This window comes from Pelobates fuscus, chromosome 3 (assembly GCF_036172605.1).
Source record: "Pelobates fuscus isolate aPelFus1 chromosome 3, aPelFus1.pri, whole genome shotgun sequence".
In the NCBI taxonomy this organism is placed as follows: domain Eukaryota; kingdom Metazoa; phylum Chordata; class Amphibia; order Anura; family Pelobatidae; genus Pelobates; species Pelobates fuscus.
This window is the reverse complement of record NC_086319.1, coordinates 166,027,076-166,048,070: the sequence shown is the minus strand read 5'-3', so window position 1 is coordinate 166,048,070 and position 20,995 is coordinate 166,027,076. Positions and strand designations below refer to the sequence as shown.

The 20,995-nt window shown below is 43.1% G+C and overlaps 1 protein-coding gene across 4 annotated transcripts in view; it reads right to left on the bottom strand.

Moving 5' to 3' along the window:
• Positions 1 to 470: 470 nt before the first annotated feature.
• BORCS5 (BLOC-1 related complex subunit 5) overlaps positions 471 to 20,995 on the bottom strand; it is a 58,072-nt gene continuing 37,547 nt past the window's right edge. For all 4 annotated transcript variants that reach the window (XM_063447643.1, XM_063447641.1, XM_063447642.1 and 1 more), the window contains 2 exons: positions 2,740 to 2,897; positions 471 to 1,189 (listed from right to left, as the gene is read on the bottom strand). In XM_063447643.1, the coding sequence (XP_063303713.1) occupies positions 959 to 1,189; positions 2,740 to 2,897 (389 nt within the window). In that variant the 3' untranslated portion in view covers positions 471 to 958. The remainder of the gene's footprint in view (positions 1,190 to 2,739; positions 2,898 to 20,995) is intronic.

Genomic DNA, 20,995 nt, shown 5'->3' with positions numbered 1-20,995 from the left:
TACCGGTCCAGAGGGGGGTGGGGTAGGAGTGTTACAGGACCACACTGTGAGATGAATAACGGGAGGATCAGCCGCCTCTCCCCGGCTCTGTCCACAGCAGGCCGCAGCAAATTCTCGGGCTCCCAGGGGAGTTTTGAGCCGATTGACAGCTCTAAATGCTCGTTCAGAGATCCCCGACTCAGATGGTACACAGTTGACAGGCATAGTGGCTTGTTGGCCAGGTTAAACATCCCCAAAACGGCCAAAAACTCAAGAGCTCGTGCACAACACGTCTTAGCCGTATGAATGTCAGGCTCCGCCCCCCCCAAACAGGTTTTTTTTCATGGTGCAGTAGTTTCCCTTTAATTATATTTACTCTATAAACTATATATTTATTCTATACGATTCAGAAAAGTTAAGAGATATTGGTTTTATTACTTTGATACAAAAAAAGTCAAAATTGTAGAATCATATATGGAAAACATGCTGGATTTATAGCAGTTTCATTTTACTTTATTCTCTTCTCAACATATCTACCATGAATTAAATTGTCATTAAAATGCAGGCTTAACTTATGTTTAACTTGATAAAATAATACCAATTCTATGTACATTTCCAAAGAAAAACAGGGAGGTTGGAATTCTAAACTCAAGTCCATCTTTTATGAGAACTCACTCACCCAATCAAGTTATTTCCCCCCACCCAAAAAAAAATTTAAAAAAATACTTGAAAGGTATGAGAAAACATAACATAAGAGCAAATAATTGCATCCAGTACATGTGTACATAACTGCTTCAGGTTTCATGAGTTCATTCATTGCTGAAACAAAAAGCAGGATATCTCAAAGGAAACAACCATGAGACAGAACCAGGATAGACAGATCTAGTTTAACTAATCCTTCAAGAAATTCCATCTTTGAAAGTAAAAATGGGACAGTTTTTCCCCTGATTACATAGTCTCTGGAGTAATGACACATGGGTTAGGGTTTGTTCTCTTGCTCTGGACTCATGCAGAAGGGCTCCAGCCTCTCTCCCTCAGGCAACATGGCGTTCAGTTTTTCCATTAGTGGCACGGTTTGGTCAATGCCCATTTGAATGCGTCGCAAGATGGCAGACATTTCATTCACCTTTTGAATCTGCTCTGCATACTTCGCAAAACGTTTCTGACGTTCTTGCATATAGCTGTAAAGAGTATCTACAGAACCATCCATCTACAAGTGAAAAAAGAAAGATTAATTAGAAGAAACGTTGAGGTCGCAATTCAGATACACTTTCAGCACAGGAACCTGCATCTGCAATGAAAATGATTTACAAAGGTAAAACGGTGACAGCTGGACACTGAGCACCCATGATATTTACTAGCGCAGTACTACCACGTTTCTTGTGGTCTTAAGTTCCATTTCTAAATACAGTATTAATATCTTAGTGTATTATGAAATACATATATCTTCACACGGTTTCTTCTTCATGTACTGGGCCTTGAGATCTCGTTTCTTCTGCCATTGTGGATAGAAAGTGGGAGGTCCTTATTGAGCACATAACCAGATCTAAACATCAATCCCTCCATTGAGAAATGAAGAGCCAAATGCAGGTATGTATATAAAATGTTCTCTGGACAAAGTCAGGATATAAAGATCCAGGCAGTCCCTGTTCTGCAAAGTTTCATCTTACCACTGTTTGATGGTTGCCACCTCCAATAGGTGTTCCTATGCTTATTTTATACAGTTTTTCTCTTCATGTCTGGTGTTTTTGCATCTTAAATTCACAAATTATTATTCTGGACACAGGATTTTCTAAACTCCACCTCTTCCTCTATCATATTCCTTTCTTTATCGTCGCCATAATTCCCCAATCTGTTTCACCTTTGACATCCTTTAGGCTTCTACCACTCTCTCACAGTATAAAAAACATATAACAACACGTTCCTAATTGCCTGCCTTTCTAAGTGGATATGGATGATAGTTGGTGTAACACTTTGCAGTACTGTAAAAATTAAAATGCTTACAGATGAAATCACAATTTTGAAGTCAGCTCCTCAAAAGCAGCAGTATTACACAGATCACTCAACGCCCACAGATGGGCAATGGGGCAAGTACAGTTACTCTGTCAGTTCAATAGGTTACCCCTGTGCTACTTGCCTGCTCAAATAAGAGGATAGGAATATTGATGGTGATTCACAGTGAGAACATTGTCCACAGAATTTTGAAATCCATTGTACAGCAGTACAAATTTGCCATTTTACTGGTTTATGTAAACTAGAAGAATGGCACTTGATCTATACTTTTGTTAATAAATGTACAGATCAAATATAATTTTGCGACAATGTTTTTGGCATCATTGGATTTGCGTAGAGAGTAACACACCTATAATGCTCCATTTCCAATGCACTGTAATAAATGTAGAATACAAAATAAGACTGTTCGTAAATCACAAATGGAGATGATGGCAATGGTGTACCTTATCCATAAACATCCCCTTCTGTCTATTTGATATCAGTTTACCAATCTATGGATTATATATTGGGTACATTACATTTGGCATAAACAAATCAATTTAGGATAAAACAGCTTATATGAAAGTCTCCACAGGGGAAGTAGACAGATAATCATTCTTCCTGGTATCATTAATAAGAGAATTAACCTATTGAAAAAAAATTACCCCATTCTAGCACTCCCATTTGTTCAGATCTGCAGAATCTGTTAACGAATGATAACAAATGATGTTTAGGAACAGCCAAGTCTCTTATAACTAGCAGACAAACCTCTTTAATACGTTTCACCAGAGCATTCTGGTCGAAGGATACAGCTTCTGCGCATTGATGCAGGTGATCCTGGTATCGTACACACAGCTGCAGCACCTGTGGGGAGTCCAGCCTCTCAAGTCGCACATTGGTCGGGGACGTCTGACCACTCAGGAGCCCTAATGAAGCAGAGAATGTGATGAACATATTATATTACTGAATTAATAGAAATCAGAAATTTTAATGTAACTGCATTAGTACCAGCATCTGAATTAATAATCTTTACTATTTTGTAACAATTATTAAAATAGCAAGTTGCTTATGTTTGAATGCATTGCCAAGAAAAAACATTCGGCTTTTATCACACTACATTCTAATACTGGTTCAATCAAAAATATGACTTTGACCTGATAAGAATATATTATACTTGTTATAAAACTGAATACTGCATATTTAGATAAAATGTGATTCGCTTTGTGAACAGGGACACGAAGATTAAAGATGGATGTTTGTGCTTGACATCTTTATGATGCAAGAATAACCATTCCTTTTGTATCACTTGCTATTAGGTACTAGTCCGTTTGATCCACAAGGAAGTGTTTGGCTGAGGCTGAAAGCTGTCCCCAAGAAGCACTGCGTAGGAGGGAACCTGTGGTTATGGTTTGATTTCCCCTTATTTAAAACAAGGCTTATTTTAAAAACACGTTTTCTGCCAAAGAGGGAATGTGGGAGAAAAGCGAACAATTGCACTGCAGTTAAATGAAACGATTTAAAATGAAATGTAAGTATTTACATGGAGGTCTGACACAGGCGATAAGGGAATTAACTGAGACACACACACACACACACACACACACACTTCTTAACCACTAGCCCCTAGCTACATTAGGTACCACACATAGAGAACTTCCCAAACTCGCTCAAAACCACAGCACAAGCAACCAACAATAGCACACACACGAAAACATTCACACTGCTGGGCCGCAGGGACAGTAGTGTCACCCATCCTAACAGACCCACGAGAAATAAAAACGCAGTTCACCACAGTAGGGACCCGCATACACCCCAACTTAGGGGAAAGTACACGAGATTCAGACCACACTCTTATACAACAACAAGGACATACACTTTTGCTAGCGACCACACCATCGCAATATATCCAACAACAGAATAATTGATAATAACATACTTAATGTCACTTCACACCACTACCCCATCAAAAGGAGACCAACAAGTCGCATACCAACCACTATTGCAATGTTAATCAGTCGCATCTAAACGTTCACGCCTTCCTAAAGCTCTGGGAGGAATCAATCTCAGTGACACAGCAGCCGTAAGTACCGAGGCCACCCCGTAAAACCCACTAAAACCCCGTAAAACCCACAGCAAGGCCCCAGAGGCATTGCCGGCGGCCTCAGAGCATTACGCATTCTCACTAATAAACCACTTTTCGTTACGACCTAACAGACAGTTAAAACACCAACATATGGGCAACTTATATTTTATCTACACCCTATATAAACCATGTTAACCTGCTGAAAAATATGCCATTATGGTAATGACAACGTGAGCATATATACTCTATACACTACACGACACATAAAGGTTATCAACAATGACATAGCGAGAAAGGGACAAGGGATGGGGGGGGGGGGGGAGAAGGGAAGAAAACACAAAGGAAATGACAAAAAAGAAAGAAAACAAAAACTCACCTGATAACAGTCATCTTACCAAAGTTAGAAATTGAGATATACGAATCACCCCAGTCTCTTTTTCTATCAATTTTCACAACCATACAACAGCAAATTACCACTCTATAACCTGACAGTTAATATTGTTTTTACCCTACCCCAAATTAGCTCACTGAGGTCGCGTATCGCACATGAACAAGACACAAGATGTAAAGTATATTTGAGATCCACTTGCATGCTACGCACTTTGTTCTATTTCTAAAACTTGAATTGAAGCAACCTTAATACTTCACCTTTATAGCTGTGTTATTCTTAAGCTTAGCAACCCACAACTGCAACCGCGATTAACCTTGATGTATTGTAATATTACGATAATATTATATACCAGTCTAAATTGTAACATAATGGCATTTTCAACTGCAAATGTATGTGTATTACAGTGAATAAAAGCATTATATGTACATGTTACATGGAGGTCTGGTGAAGGTCAAGTTGATGTAATCATTCTTATTTTGTTTTTACTATTTTACAAAAAACATTGACTAAGATGGAAGTTTCTTTGGGACATAAATCAGGTTAAAAAAAAAGCTTCTTATGGAGGCAGTGATATCACTTCCATTTTGCAATTAACTTAACGTCTTTTGTAACATAAAATGAGTTATGTTATACTCAATGTGTGTGTTTCGTTTGGAATTAAAAGCAATAGAAATTACTTTCTCGAAAAATGGGAACTTCTCTGTAAATGGTTGAGAAACACTACCCTAAAAGTACACCCTACAGGAACTAGTCGGTTGGTTTGCTTTTAGCTAAATGTTTAATAAAAAGTGATTAATGTTAAAGCTGGAGAACACCTGAGATGGAAGTCAACCATTGCTTTATTTTTAAAGAAACTCTTCAGGCACCATAAATACTTCCATTCACTAAAGTGGTTATGGGACCTGAAGTCAATTAGTTGCAGTGGTTATGGTGTCTAGAGTGTCCCTTTAAACTCTCTTTAACAGAGGTTGGCAAGTCCTAGCATCCCTACTGCTGTTGATAATTCCAGTTCATAATGGACTGGTAAATGTGAATAAATTCTCTCAACATAAAAGGATCTTGGCCCTGCAGAATTGAAGAATGAGAAGTCAAATAAAAGTGTATTATACTATTATTCACATACCTGTTCTCTATGTGGTCATATAAAATAAATGGTGTAGTAACTTCCAACTAAAGCATTTCTTTACAAGTGAAAGGAATAAGATTATTGACTATACTTTCTATCACGTCAACACTCAAATGCATTTTAACTCTAATTCAATACTCAGTGAATGTCAAAGATAAATCTGAGAACTGCTCAGACTTCCGGGGTCCTAAACTGTTAGGATAGTTACTGCCAAGTCAGATAAACTACAAAATGTGGTGGAATCTCGGTAAAAATAAATTTAGTAGGCCGAGATTACCACGTGGCATGTGTACGTGCATATGCTGACGTATCGATCAGTTGGTTGCACGAGGCAAGATACGATCAGTAGTGTACGGAGCATGTGCAAGAATACAGGATGTAGTATTCCCCCTCCTCCATTGTGCTGGACAAGCCATGCGGTCAAACAGGAAGTTAATTCTTATTTGTGTTGATTGGTTAAGAGAATGTGCGGGTGGAGCTTAATATGGGAGGAGTTATGTGCCTATATAAGGAGCCTGCACTATTGTCCGGGGCTCAGAACTTGCTGTATTTTGGTGACGTTAGTCCCTCTGAGTCCCGATCGGTGATCCAATAAAGAATCTCTTCCTTCCTGAAGAAACCTGTGTCCATCTCTCTGTGCTTGGCTTCCGTCAGTTTCTCCGGTATCATTTGGTGCATTGGCCGGGAAGCTCATCGTTCAACGGTAGCTGAGAGGCAGAGGCGTGAGACGGTCTATCTTTGCCCACGTTCTCTACGGCTGCACCCCTGAACTTCTGCGTGGACCTCCCTTCGTCTCGGCGCCACTGGTCTGTTGTCCAGGAGATCATCGGCCTCTACGTGAGAAGTGCTGGGGTGTCCCCGTCGATGAGTGTGAACTCAGGTTCAGGAACGAGGAGGTAAGACAACTGCTGTTTTAGACGGCAGGACCCACTAGGGGTATACCGATTGTGCAGTAGGCCCAAAGGGGTTTGAATCTGTGTATCTGCCCCCTCTGTCGGAGGGAAGGAGCGAAGGCGCACCGCTCGATCGAACGCTCTTTAGTCAGACCGTTTGATTTTGTTAGTCAGGCGGGGTCCTGGTGTAAATAGCCCTAGCCGGACACCGATGTCTTGTCTAGACTAGCGTTCTAGGGTGTATATTACGTTCGCTAGGTCGGAGGGACCGGGAGACTAAGCGGCGCCTGTGTAAATTCGGTTCGCTAGCTCTCAACCTATCTGGGCTAAGTGGGAAGGCGTGTAAATTTGGAACCCACTAGACTTTTGATAGTGCGACTAAGAGGCGCCTGTGTAAATTCGGTTCTCTAGCTCGCTATATGTGGTGATTGGGCAGTGTGGCTAACCAAAACGGGTGTATATAGTTTTAGGTAGTCCATTCAAGGTACTGGCCAATAGTTTAGTTGGGAATTGTAAATGTGATAAAGATTGTTTAGTAAAGTGTATATCTTGTTAGATAGCGCGAGCTCAGCCGTCTAGCGAGAGTGTTAATAGTGTGTTGCTGTATCATAGTGCACGGTACCATAACCCTGTATATTTACTGACACTGTATATAAGTACTAATCATTGTCGTCCATTGCATGTTTAACACCATAACCACTAATAATTGTATTGTGACCTTAACTTGTGCTTTGACCTATGCTAACCGTACTGTAACCGCTATTTGTAAAAGACGATGTTACTGGGGTGTGTTATAGACGGGTAATTCATATATAGAGAATTATAGCGTGGGTGACTGTATAGTTACGCCAAAGGGCATAATATTGATTATCTAGTGACTGGTGTAACAGCTGTGTGTGTACGGGAATTCCCTGAGTGTTTATTGTTATTGTGTACGTTTCACTTGGTAACCGTACCACGTGGTGCTGTTGCCAGAGGAAACGGGTGTGACTGTTGAATAGTACGCGTGTATAGTATTCGTTGTCGACGACGTTCCATTGTTAAGTATGGGTGCGTCGCAGTCAACGATTCCGGATCCCTTAGGTTGTATGGTGAAGAATTTTAAAAAGGGATTCAAAACTTGTGATTTTGGGGTTAAAATGTCTCCTGTACGTTTGGTCACTTTGTGTACTAGGGAGTGGCCTACTTTGGTTGCGGCATGGCCGCCACGTGGCAGTTTGGATCCAACTCTGGTACAGCGCTTACACGTGGCTGTATCAGGTAGGCCTGAACTTTACGGCCAGTTTCCTTATATTGATTGTTGGAGACAGGCCGTAAATGACTCGCCAAAATGGCTCCGGACATGCCACGAGGAGCAATGTCGCCTCATGGTAGCTAGGACTTGTTCGTCCACTAGGACTGGTGTTAGGCCCATTTTGGACACGCCCCCTGAGTCCGAGATCCCTTTGCCGCCCCCTTACTTTCCGTTAAGAGGAAGTGACGCAAATGCAGGAAGTCCTGCAACCCTCCCCTCATTACCCCCATCCACTTCCGCTTCCTCCTCCAGTACAGGATCCACCCCCCCTCGTACTAAACCTCCCCTTCCGGAATCAGAACCAACCCCCATTAAAAACGAATATCCTGATTTGGCGCCACTTCAGACTTCCGGTCAAGCTTCATCTAGCTCGGCTCGAAGTGTTTTATTTACAACCTTTTCCCAAAACCAAGCTCCCATATCCCCATACCCTATTTCTCCCCGACTGGAACCTATGACTGACGCCCCTCCACGTAGCCCCATACAGACCCGACAGTTGACCGGTGCCCAACAATTAAAACACTATCAGATGCCTCTTCGTCTGAATCCTGGGTCAGCCTATATCGATGCCGCAGGCCAAATGGCACATGCTGACCCAGTCTTTGTATATGTCCCATTCACGACAACCGATCTTTTAAACTGGAAGACCCACAATTCCTCGTATACCGAGAAACCACAAGCTATGACTGATCTGTTCACCTCAATAGTACAGACACATAACCCGACATGGGCTGATTGCCAGCAGTTATTAATGACTTTGTTTAACAATGAGGAAAGGACAAGAATAAATCAAGCAGCCATTAAGGCACTAGAGGATAAAGCCCGTACTTTGAACCAAGCTAATCCAGCAGCATGGGCCGCAACACATTATCCCAACACCGATCCCGATTGGAACGTAAACGGTGCTGATATGGTCCAACTCAGAGCCTATAGAGACGCTATAATTGCTGGCATGAAAGCCGGAGGAAAGAAAGCCATTAACATGTCGAAGACAGTTGAGGTGATTCAGAAAAGCGATGAAGCGCCCAGTGTCTTTTATGACCGATTATTGGAGGCATACCGCTTGTATACCCCCTTTAATCCGGAAGACGCAGATAATTCCCGAATGGTGAACTCTGCCTTTGTCAGCCAAGCTTACGGAGATATTAAGCGCAAGCTACAAAAGTTGGAAGGGTTTGCAGGTATGTCAATCACCCAACTAATGGAGGTAGCAAATAAGGTTTATATGAATAGGGAAACAGAAAGCAAGAAAGAGGAAGAGCGCAAGATGCGTAAAAAGGCTGATATGCTAGCGGTAGCGATCGCAGGCGTAGATAGACGGGGTCCAGATAGAGGCGATAGTAGATGGAGTAGGGAGCCTTTGAGTAGGGATCAGTGCGCGTATTGCAAGGAAGAAGGGCATTGGAGGAACGAATGTCCACAAAGAGAGCAGTACGAGAGAGACCAACCCAGGGCAGGTTACGGAAACTTTAGAGGCAGAGCGAGAGGTAGAGGAGGCCCCGGAGGGAGTAATGGTAATAGAGGGAGTAATGGGAACAGAGGAAGTGTTAGGGAAGACAGGTATTTTCCAGCAGCGCAAAGGTCCCGCGATAGAGAAGGTAGGGACTTTGTAGGATTGGCTGACACGGTCATGGAGGACTATTGATACCGACCGGGCTCCATCCCCCTTGGTCGAGCGGAGCCTATGGTCGATGTATCAATAGGGGGAAAAAGGAGTGCGTTCATGATCGACACTGGTGCTGAACATTCAGTGGTGACTAATCTAGTTGCTCCTCCATCTGGAAGGACTATTACTGTGATAGGAGCAACTGGAAGAAGTGCTGAAAAACCGGTTCTTAAAAGTCGACTCTGTACATTGGGAGGCCACGTAGTAAAACATCAATTCCTTTATATGCCTGAATGTCCAGTCCAATTGCTGGGACGTGATATGCTATCTAAGTTACAAGCGCAGATTACGTTCCTACCAAATGGAACAACATCTTTAAAGTTTAATGGACCTTCAGGTATCATGACATTATCCATACCAAAGGAAGAAGAGTGGCGACTTTATACAGTGTTGACTAGCCAAAACCCTAGGAGTGATGAGACATTATTTAACATACCAGGAGTTTGGGCAGAGAACAACCCACCAGGACTGGCCCGCAATATTCCACCTATAAAAATTGAACTAAAACTTGGGGTTTATCCAGTGAGCCTAAGACAATACCACATCCCGCAGAAGGCTAAGAAGAATATCCAATCCTATCTGGATAAGTTCATACGGTATGGTATCCTAAAATTCTGTACTTCCCCCTGGAACACCCCATTGCTGCCTGTTCAAAAGCCCGGTACAGATGAGTATCGACCTGTGCAGGACTTGAGAGCAGTCAATGATGCGGTTGTTAGTATACATCCAGTTGTACCCAATCCATATAACCTGCTTGCTTTAATTCCGGGCGGGGCTACTTACTTCACAGTCTTAGATCTCAAAGATGCCTTCTTTTGCCTCCGAATTGCCGCAGAAAGTCAATGTATTTTCGCTTTCCAATGGGAGAACGCTGTAACGGGCTCAAAACGCCAGATGACTTGGACAAGACTGCCCCAAGGGTTTAAAAATTCACCTACCCTATTTGGTTCAGCCCTAAGTCAAGATCTACTGGATTTCGAGTCCATCCCAGGAGAGTGTGCATTGTTACAATATGTAGATGACTTGTTGATAGCAGCAGTTACAAAAGAAATCTGTCAGCAAGCAACGCACGATCTACTACACATTCTCTGGAAGGCAGGATACAAGGTGTCTAGAAAGAAGGCTCAGTTGTGTTTGCCAACTGTCAAATATCTGGGATTCCATATCTCTGAAGGTCAAAGAATTATGGGGCCAGAGAGAAAAGAAGCTGTCTGCCAAATACCAATACCCAAGAATAGAAGACAAGTGCGAGAATTCTTGGGGGCAGCAGGCTTCTGTAGGATATGGATTCCCAGCTATGCGATACTGGCAAAACCTCTGTACGCAGCTATCAAAGGTACAGAGCACGACCCCTTCTTATGGACCCAAGAACAGCAAACGGCATTTGAAGATGTGAAGAAGGCTTTGATGAGTGCCCCAGCATTAGGTCTACCTGATCACACACGACCATTCTACTTATATGTACACGAGCAAAGAAGAATGGCTGTGGGAGTATTGACACAGTACTTGGGATCATGGCAAAGACCTGTTGCCTACATGTCTAAGCAATTGGATGCAGTGGCCAGCGGACTTCCACCTTGTCTAAGAGCAGTAGCTGCAGCCGCCCTGCTAGTAGCTGAAGCCGATAAACTCACTCTGGGTCAAGAACTTTATGTACGAGTCCCACATGCAGTACAGACGTTGTTGGATTACAAAGGAAATCATTGGTTTAGTAACAGCCGTATGACCAAGTATCAAGCAATGTTGTGTGAAAACCCAAGAGTGCATTTAGAGACTGTAAACACCTTAAATCCAGCTACCCTTTTGCCACAACCTACTGAAAGTCAACATGATTGTTTGGAAGTAATGGATGAAGTATTTTCAAGTAGACCAGATCTTCGTGATTTTCCCATCCAGAACCCCGATGTTCAATATTACACCGACGGCAGTAGTTATGTGAAAGAAGGGATCCGCTATGCAGGATATGCAGTAACAACAATAGACAAGGTGATAGAAGCTCGGCCACTGGCGAAAGGAACATCAGCACAAAAGGCAGAATTAATAGCACTAACACGAGCGTTACAATTGGCTGAAGGTTTAAGAGTGAATATTTATACGGACTCTAAGTATGCGTTTTTAACCACTCATGCCCATGGAGCTTTGTATAAAGAAAGAGGACTACTGAATTCAGAAGGCAAAGAAATCAAGTATGCAGCTGAAATCCTACAACTATTGGAAGCAGTGTGGGAGCCGAAAGAAGTCGGTATCATACATTGTCGAGCGCATCTGAGAGGAGATGGTGATGTAACCAAGGGAAATCGGATGGCAGACAGTACAGCTAAGCGTGCCGCTGAATCAGGAAGACAGGAATATGTGGGGCATATAGCTGCTCTAATACCAACTCCACTGTCTCAATGGACTCCAGTTTATACAGCTCAAGAAGAGGAGTGGTTAAAGACTGAACCGGGAAAGTATTTGGAGAACAAGTGGTATCAGCTAGAAGATGGAAGAATAGTCATACCAGCATCCCTAGCGGTAGAAATTGTCCAAAATTATCACAACGGGACACATTCTGGGAGAGACAGTACAGAAGAATCTCTCAGGAAACATTTCTACATACCAAGATTGTCCAACTTGACTCAGGCCATTGTACGCAGATGTGTAACGTGTGCTAAAAATAATGCAAGACAAGGACCAGTAAAGCCACCAGGAGTCCAGTTTATGGGGGGACTCCCCATGTCCGATCTACAAATAGACTTTACAGTGATGCCTAAATCGGGTGGACATCGTTACCTGTTGGTAATTGTGTGCACCTATTCAGGCTGGGTAGAAGCATGTCCTACTCGTACAGAGAAAGCAGGAGAAGTTGTGAGATTCCTGCTACGAGAAATAATACCCCGATATGGACTACCCTGTTCTATAGGATCGGACAATGGTCCAGCTTTTGTTCATCAGTGCCTACAACAACTGACCCATATGCTTGGTATAAAGTGGAGGCTTCATACTGCATATAGACCCCAGAGTTCTGGTAAGGTAGAGAGAATGAATAGAACTATTAAGAACCAGTTGGCTAAAATGTGTCAGGAAACCCAACTTAAGTGGAACGTTCTCTTACCCATAGCTCTATTGCGAATCCGCAGTACCCCTACCAGAAGGATGGGCCTCTCTCCTTTTGAAATTATGTATGGGCGACCACCTCCCGTACTTGGTAACTTAAGGGGGGATTTGAGTCAGTTGGGAGAAGGAATTACCCGGCAGCAGGTTGTAGAGTTGGGTAAGACTATGGAGGAGGTACAGAAATGGGTACAAGATAGATTACCTGTGAATATTTATCCCCCTGTTCATAGTTATCATCCAGGAGATCAAGTGTGGATTAAAGAGTGGAATAATGTACCGTTAGGGCCCAAGTGGAGAGGTCCTTATGTTGTTCTTTTGTCTACCCCTACAGCGATAAAAGTAGCCGAAGTGACTCCGTGGATACATCACTCCAGGGTTAAACCAGCAGCAGTCGATTCTTGGCAAGTTACAGCAGATCCAGAGAATCCCTGCAAGATCCGGTTAAAACGCACTACTCAGTCGGAGTAACGAGGAATCGTGTGGATTACAAATTTTATTGTTACAGGGATTTGGTGAAGTGAGTGTTTTAGACGGCCATAATAACGCCTGTCCGCTTACCAACACATAGTATATAAGCCAGGAAAAGTCTCGAAGGGACACCTGTGAAGACGAGCAGAACTCCATTCCCTGCAGCCCTCACATCCTGGAAGCTGAGGTGCCTTCGCACGGACGAAGACTGAGGATGACGGCGAAAGATGTGTTTTTGATAATGTTTATTTATGTGTATTTTTATATTCAGGAAGGTAGAGGTACCGACACTCCTAGCTGTGAGGTATGCATTAAGACTACGAGAACAGGTAACCATATTTCCCAAACCCTAATTTGGCATTCACAATACGAGTGTAAAGGAGATGTATCGAGATGTAGATACCTAAATATAGACTATAGTGTGTGCCATTTAGGAGTAGGAGAACCTAGGTGCTTCAGTCCGGAGTATCAACCTCGTACAATTTGGTTGACTCTCAGGAATGGAGATCCTCAGGGGACCCTAATTAATAAGACGGTGTTAGAATCCGTACATTCTTCGGGTGTTCTGCTATTTGATGCGTGTAAAGCGATATCGAGTGGTAGAAAGCCGTGGAATGTATGTGGGGATCTTAGATGGGAGAGGACGTATGGGTCTAATGATAAATATATTTGTCCCAGTAGTAAAAATAAATATGTGAGTCCTAGATGCCCAAATAAAGACTATAACTTTTGCCCATATTGGTCTTGTGTGGGGTGGGCGACTTGGGGACAGACAGTAGATAAAGACATGATAGTGACTAAGTTGCCGACTAGCCCATATTGTAAGTCTATGGAATGTAATCCCATCCATATACTTATAAATAACCCCGATAAGTTCTTAGACAAATATGGCAATTTATTTGGGTTTCAGATATACGGGACGGGTTTAGATCCTGGGACATTATTGTTCATAGGGATAGAGACTGATACGGTATCCTCCCAAACTCATCAAGTATACCATTCCTTTTATGAAGAGATGAGTATAGATAATAAGATCCCCCATAATGCTAAAAACCTGTTCATCGATTTAGCCGAAAGTATTGCCGGTAGTCTTAATGTTACCAACTGCTATGTGTGTGGAGGTACTAACATGGGAGACCAATGGCCTTGGGAAGCAAAGGAGGTAATGTCCGGTTCTGAGGCAGTTGACCAACTAATATCTACACAAGCCGATTATCATATGAGTGTTAGAGGTAAATCTGAGTGGAGATTAAAGACCTCCATCATAGGTTATGTTTGCATAGCAAGGAAAGGAATAATGTATAATACTTCTGTAGGAGAATTAACTTGTCTAGGGCAAAAAGCTTATGATGATGATACTAAAAATACAACTTGGTGGTCGGCTTCAAATGTCTCAGAACCATCTAACCCGTTTGCTAGATACGCCAATTTAAAGGATGTGTGGTTTGATTTATCCATCACATCTACCTGGAGAGCCCCAGCAAATTTGTACTGGATCTGTGGTAAGAAAGCCTATTCGGAGTTGCCACAGGACTGGGAAGGGGCATGTGTGTTGGGTATGCTCAAACCATCCTTCTTCTTGTTACCGATTGAAACAGGTGAGACTTTAGGTGTTAAAGTGTATGATGTGAATCATAGGAAGAAAAGGGGACCCATAGAGATAGGCACCTGGGAAGATAATGAATGGCCTCCCCAGCGTATTATAGATTATTATGGGCCAGCCACGTGGGCTGAGGATGGTACCTTTGGTTACAGAACCCCTATTTATATGCTCAACCGTATTATAAGATTACAGGCGGTGGTTGAGATTATTACTAACGAAACATCACAAGCGCTCAATCTCCTAGCGAAGCATAACACCAGGATGAGGACAGCAGTATACCAAAATAGATTAGCCTTGGATTACCTTTTGGCAGTAGAGGGAGGTGTATGTGGGAAGTTTAACCTGAGCAATTGCTGTCTTCAAATAGATGACGAAGGGCAAGCAATAGCTGAGCTTACTAGCCATATGGTTAAACTAGCGCATGTGCCTACTCAGGTATGGAAAGGGTATAATCCAAGTAGTTGGTTTGGTAGCTGGTATGAGTGGTTTGGAGGGCTTAAGGCAGTGGTAGGTGGAGTCCTACTGATTTTAATGTTGTGTCTACTCCTGCCGTGTCTTATACCCTTAGTAGTTAGGTCTGTGCAAAGCCTGATAGGAAATATAGCAGAGAGGAAGGCTGCTGCACAGATAATGGCGATTTATAAGTATAAGGCTCTAGATCAGGGAGAACCAATGCAGGAAGATGAGTGTTAAAAGATTCACATCATAAGATAAGTCTGGTCTGGTTCAAGGTAACTTGCGGTGTATGCAAACCAAGGTTAAGTGATGCCTCAAGTAATTGTGAAATATCAAGAGGCATCAAAGGGGGGAATGTGGTGGAATCTCGGTAAAAATAAATTTAGTAGGCCGAGATTACCACGTGGCATGTGTACGTGCATATGCTGACGTATCGATCAGTTGGTTGCACGAGGCAAGATACGATCAGTAGTGTACGGAGCATGTGCAAGAATACAGGATGTAGTATTCCCCCTCCTCCATTGTGCTGGACAAGCCATGCGGTCAAACAGGAAGTTAATTCTTATTTGTGTTGATTGGTTAAGAGAATGTGCGGGTGGAGCTTAATATGGGAGGAGTTATGTGCCTATATAAGGAGCCTGCACTATTGTCCGGGGCTCAGAACTTGCTGTATTTTGGTGACGTTAGTCCCTCTGAGTCCCGATCGGTGATCCAATAAAGAATCTCTTCCTTCCTGAAGAAACCTGAGTCCATCTCTCTGTGCTTGGCTTCCGTCAGTTTCTCCGGTATCAAAAAGGCAGTGCCACCGGCAGGCTTGCTTAAAAATTTGTGCAAATGGCAAAAAAAAAAAAAGAATTTTAAAAATTCCCCTTTCTTGCATATTACCTGGTTCCTTACATCCCAGTATTAGACAGTAAGGTGACCTATATTACAAATATGCAGGATGGAAATATTTCCATGAATTGTGAGCTAAAAATGGCAAATACAACAATGCAACTATTAATATACTACTTGCTAGTTATAAGACTTTAATGAATGAGACTAGTATTTACAAACAGATCTCCTACTTGTGGGAATAGTTGTAACCCACTCAATACACATTCTTCAGGCCAGTCTGCATGGCATGTGAGTGAGGGGATGCAGTGCAGCTCAGGGGCCATGTTTCAAACAATTTATTTTATGAAGGGTTTTTCTTATCTGGCAGTGAAAAGGTTACCATTATCTTACATGCTCTGTAAACTAGGCCTATTTGCTTGCAGCGAAGATATAAAGCAATAAAACAGTCTGCCAGGCCTGACCTCACTCCATTCTTATCGGCTGATGTCATGCAAACATTAGGACTGTTCCCTTCCCCCAAATAACATACTGTGATTGTTATTGTGCATTGTAGTGCGGCAGTTCCTCTCATAGAGCTGCTCATTGCTTTCACAAATGAACAAAACAAGCGGTCATTTATCAAAGATAAAACATTTACACTGGGTTCTTAAAGCAATCTTTCACCGATGAAGTTTAGAAATGGACATTTTTGCAAATGTAAAAAAAAAAAAAAAAAAAATAGAAATGCAACAGATGCACTGAGACAGATATACCAGTTTTAGTTATCATTCTGTAAGACAATGCTTGGTATGCTTTATTTTTACGTTTAGAAATCAAAACTACGCAATAACCAATAGAACATATCCCCTACAGCCTGCAACATATCTACAATGCTTCTTTCATGTTTTTCCCAGTCTAGATTTTTGGTGTTTTTTCATATTGCAATCTAAAGAATTCTCAGAGTTGATTATTTTACAATTTATAAAACTATTAAGGTACCTGGGTTCAGAGAGTTCTGTGGTGGCAGGACCGCCACAATTAAAAATGTCCATGTACATGGGCAGTGCTTATTCTGCTCCAAACAGAAACAGCCCATATGTAGCTGCAGATATATCTACTAACCAGGATAAATCTGGACACTGTAGGAAAGGTAAGCCATCAGCACATAAGGGCCCTAGTTCAATCAAAATTGTGACTCATGGACATGGTATCTAAGGTATTGTAATCTCTGGTTGGGAATCTGGCCTTCTATTGATAAAATTACAGTTTCAGGGTCTGGTTCTCAAAGCATTGTACACATACATAAAGGGTACACAGACACCAGGCAAGGGGTACGAGGAAGAGGCACGCTGCATTCCCACAACCAGCAGGGAGAGACGGCCAGTACCGTCTCACCATAGCATGGGAGCGTATCTTCTGCACCACCAGGAGTGAAGATCAATGTGAGACTGCTTGAGTTGTGGCGATTCTTAATTAATACAAGCACTGACACCAGTTACCATGTCAATGCTTAATCGCAGTGGCTCCCAAACAAGTCCCCATGGCTCACCAACAATCAAGGATTTATGTATTTTCCTTTTTTGTATTCCATTGGAGATACAGACAAAACCTAGACTGTTGGTAGGCCATGAGGACTGGTTTGGGAACCACTGCTCTATCGCATTCAGAGACCAACAAAGCATTATTTTATTATAAGCATACAGCCACCAACTAGGAGTTGTGGGATGCCACATGCCTCACTTCGGGAGTGGTAATTGATGTAAGCTATACATCTGCATCTACACTTACCGTAAAATGAACACCCCAAGCACCATTTAGCGTACTATAGTAATTATGTTACCAGAAGTGCCCTCCCAGAGTCCCCCTGGCTTTATGCCATCTCTGGAAACTCCTGCTACTTAGAGAATTCTGCAGGGCCCTTCTCATTGGCTGAGAAGAATCAGATGACACTTATGGCCACTGAACGTGGACCTGCACAGCCGGCTTCAGCTCAGTAGTTCGACGTAGACGCATTAGGGCAGGCGGCAGTGGACTCTAGACAGGACCCAGCTAAGTTGCCAAATTGTTCTAAAACACTTTGGCTACTTAAAATGGGAGGGCTGTAGTGGTTATAGTGCTCTGAATGTTTCTTTAACATCCACATATTTTGAGGAGGATTTGTTTATTATAAAATTATATTATAAGAAAGTGCTGACAGCGAACTTTATGAAATCCATTGGTTAACAGTAGTTTTCCAACTGCTCTTACTACACAGATTCAAGGATGACGGTTACTTGGTAAACCTGATTAAATGCTTACTATAATTAAAGCTCTAGGCGTTTTATTGTATCTCATGAAACATGACCTAAGTAGGCTAAATACTTGTTGGAACTCACCCTTTCTTAGTGATTTAATACAGACCACGCTGCTTCAATAAGGAGGCTAAGTCACCACAATGATTTAACACAATATGTTCCAAGCACATCTGGTTCCAGTTTTTTGATGAAGCAAAGAGTGTCCTTTTAGTGGTGACATTGGAACCATATGCTTCAAATGTTAGCATTAAAAAGGCACCATGTTCACACGATTGCATCATCCTTCAGCACGGTTTGTCTTCAAGCACTTTATAGTAGTTTTAGAGTAATGCTCCAGGCTACACCTGGCAAAGGATAGCTCAAAAAGATTGCAGCTGCTTTTGACTTCTTCAGTGCACTTGCTTCACGATGCAGAAGAATGTTAAAGAGTTTCATGTAACATTATGAACTGTAAGCTAATCATTCCCAGATAGCCAGTTACAATCACACTATATGGAGTGCTCAATATGTAATTTCTATGCACACTCAGGCTTATTATGCACACCAGATGCTGTATACTGCAATTACAATGCTCTGCCTGCCTGTTAATTATAAAGGTATCCAAAGTATCTGGAGTGCAAAACTTGGTCAAAGATACTATACTGTAACACTTACATAAGATCAAATGCCGCACCCTAAACATCCTGTTTTGTCATGGCTTTTACAGCAACACAACATTAACATACTAAAAATGTCACCCATACAATAGTAAACACAGGCATTTAAAAATATACCCTGGGGGACAGGGCCTGTCAGCCAAAATGGCCGGACGTGCTCTCTGAAAGCTCCAGCATCAGCAGGCGCAAAAACACAAATCCTGACCAAACAAACAAAGCCAGCAGCACAAGGTGCCCGTAAAACGATTCCGAACCACGCGGGGAACAGAAAGTTACCTGTCCTGCGCCAAAACGCGACGCGAGAGCCTGAACCGGCCATGCGGCCTAAAACGGAGCGGAGCCTGAAGCCTGGGGGAGGCGGCTGACCACCCCGCACGGGACCCGCTCGCAAGCGTGAATCAAACACTGCCCTGCTACCCCCCCCCCCCCCTTGGACCGGTGGGGGATATCCCGGTCCTCGCTGGGGATGAAAACCCACGAACAAGCGACAAAGCCTGCAGTCAAACAAAATTGCCAGGGCCCAACCAAGATGGCGGCACAGACGCGGCCCTTGACTGATAAAACCCACATCAAACCACCCAAGCATACTCTGGACTTCTTTGACCGGCTCGGCACAAGCCTATGGACAAAGCTCCACGTCAAAGGCCAGACCTTTAAACTAGCGATGAAAAAGGTGGCGGCATGGATTCGCCCCGCAACCAGGCGTCACCTGTGTAGGCACCCGCCCAGAGCCTCCAGAGCTGCCTCCTGAAGGAGGCGATGCCGAGGACCCAGATGGCAGAAAACGCCAACATATCCCCCGGGCACCAGCACTCATACACACCAATGGGGGACCGCCAGCATGCCCGACCCGCTTACCTCTCAGTGGCACCTGAAACCTCCGTCCATCACGGCAGGGACCGACCCCACTTACCCAAATCACTCGGGCGGCAGGGTTGCGCATCACAACGCCACTCACAGGCACAAAGAAGCCACAGGGGACCTGTTCCGACCCGCAGACCAAGAAGTGGGCCAAGCCAAGACCACACATTACCACTTCTGGCCCGACCTCCACAACCCCACAAGAAGGCGGAGCTGTCGGCAGAGACACCATGTGGCGCTCGGACGCAGCACAGCCTCACACTCTCACCAGGGGGGTCAGCCTGCAGGACTTACCGAAGGTACTAAGGAGAACCCCAGAGAAAGCTCCCACCTGCCGATCCACCACAAGCTGGGACAGCCTGCAGTATACTACATGGCCACAGAACTCTGTGCACCATCAGGCGGGTATTGGTTAAACTGTCCCCACTGCGATGACCCTATGGCCACCCGCTATATCCACGGGACTTGGCATGTAACTATACAGAAATGGACACTATCCTGCCTCTACCCACTTATTATTTTTTATCGTCTATGTGTTGCAGCTGCACAATTCCCTTAGTAGTTACCTGTATACTTCTCACACGACACTTAATATACATCTAATTACCCGGCTCGGTATGGTATACCATGTTGGCATTATTTACCATAAGAATATGCATACTGGGGAATGGGACACTGGGCCACTAGTACTGTTAACATTAACATAGAATGCAGCACTATCGACAATCGCATCTCACTCATACCTACTATGCTCCACCTACGGTATTACTGGCTGCACGCATTAATGCCCAAGACCTGGGACTTAACCCCATGGAACTTGTGTAACAAGTTAACCACTCCTTAATAAAATATTCATATCGCAGACTAGCTGACATGTTACGCTTATCCACTGTCACCACCTTCTTGGAAAAATGTGCTGCCTACTCATTTATCAAACTTCAGTCTAACCTTTAATATGATTAGTTACCCTGGCAGGTTATGTCATACAAGCAATGTTTATTAGCCTGCCCTAGCTACACCATACCACAGCGAACACAGTATGTTTCCGCGCAACCTGTAGTTGACTTGGCATGGTTTATCAAACTTACGTCTAACTTTTAATATGCTTGGTGGCCCTTTCGTGGTGTGTCATATAAGCAAGGCGTAGTAGCCAATCATAGACGGACCATGCCACAGCGGCCACAACATGTCTTCACTCAGACTCAGACTGTAGTTAACTTAGCATGTTTTATCAAACTTACGTCTAACTTTTAATATGCTTAATTACCATAGCATGTTATGTTCTATAAGCAATGATTTATAGCCTGTTATCCTCATAATT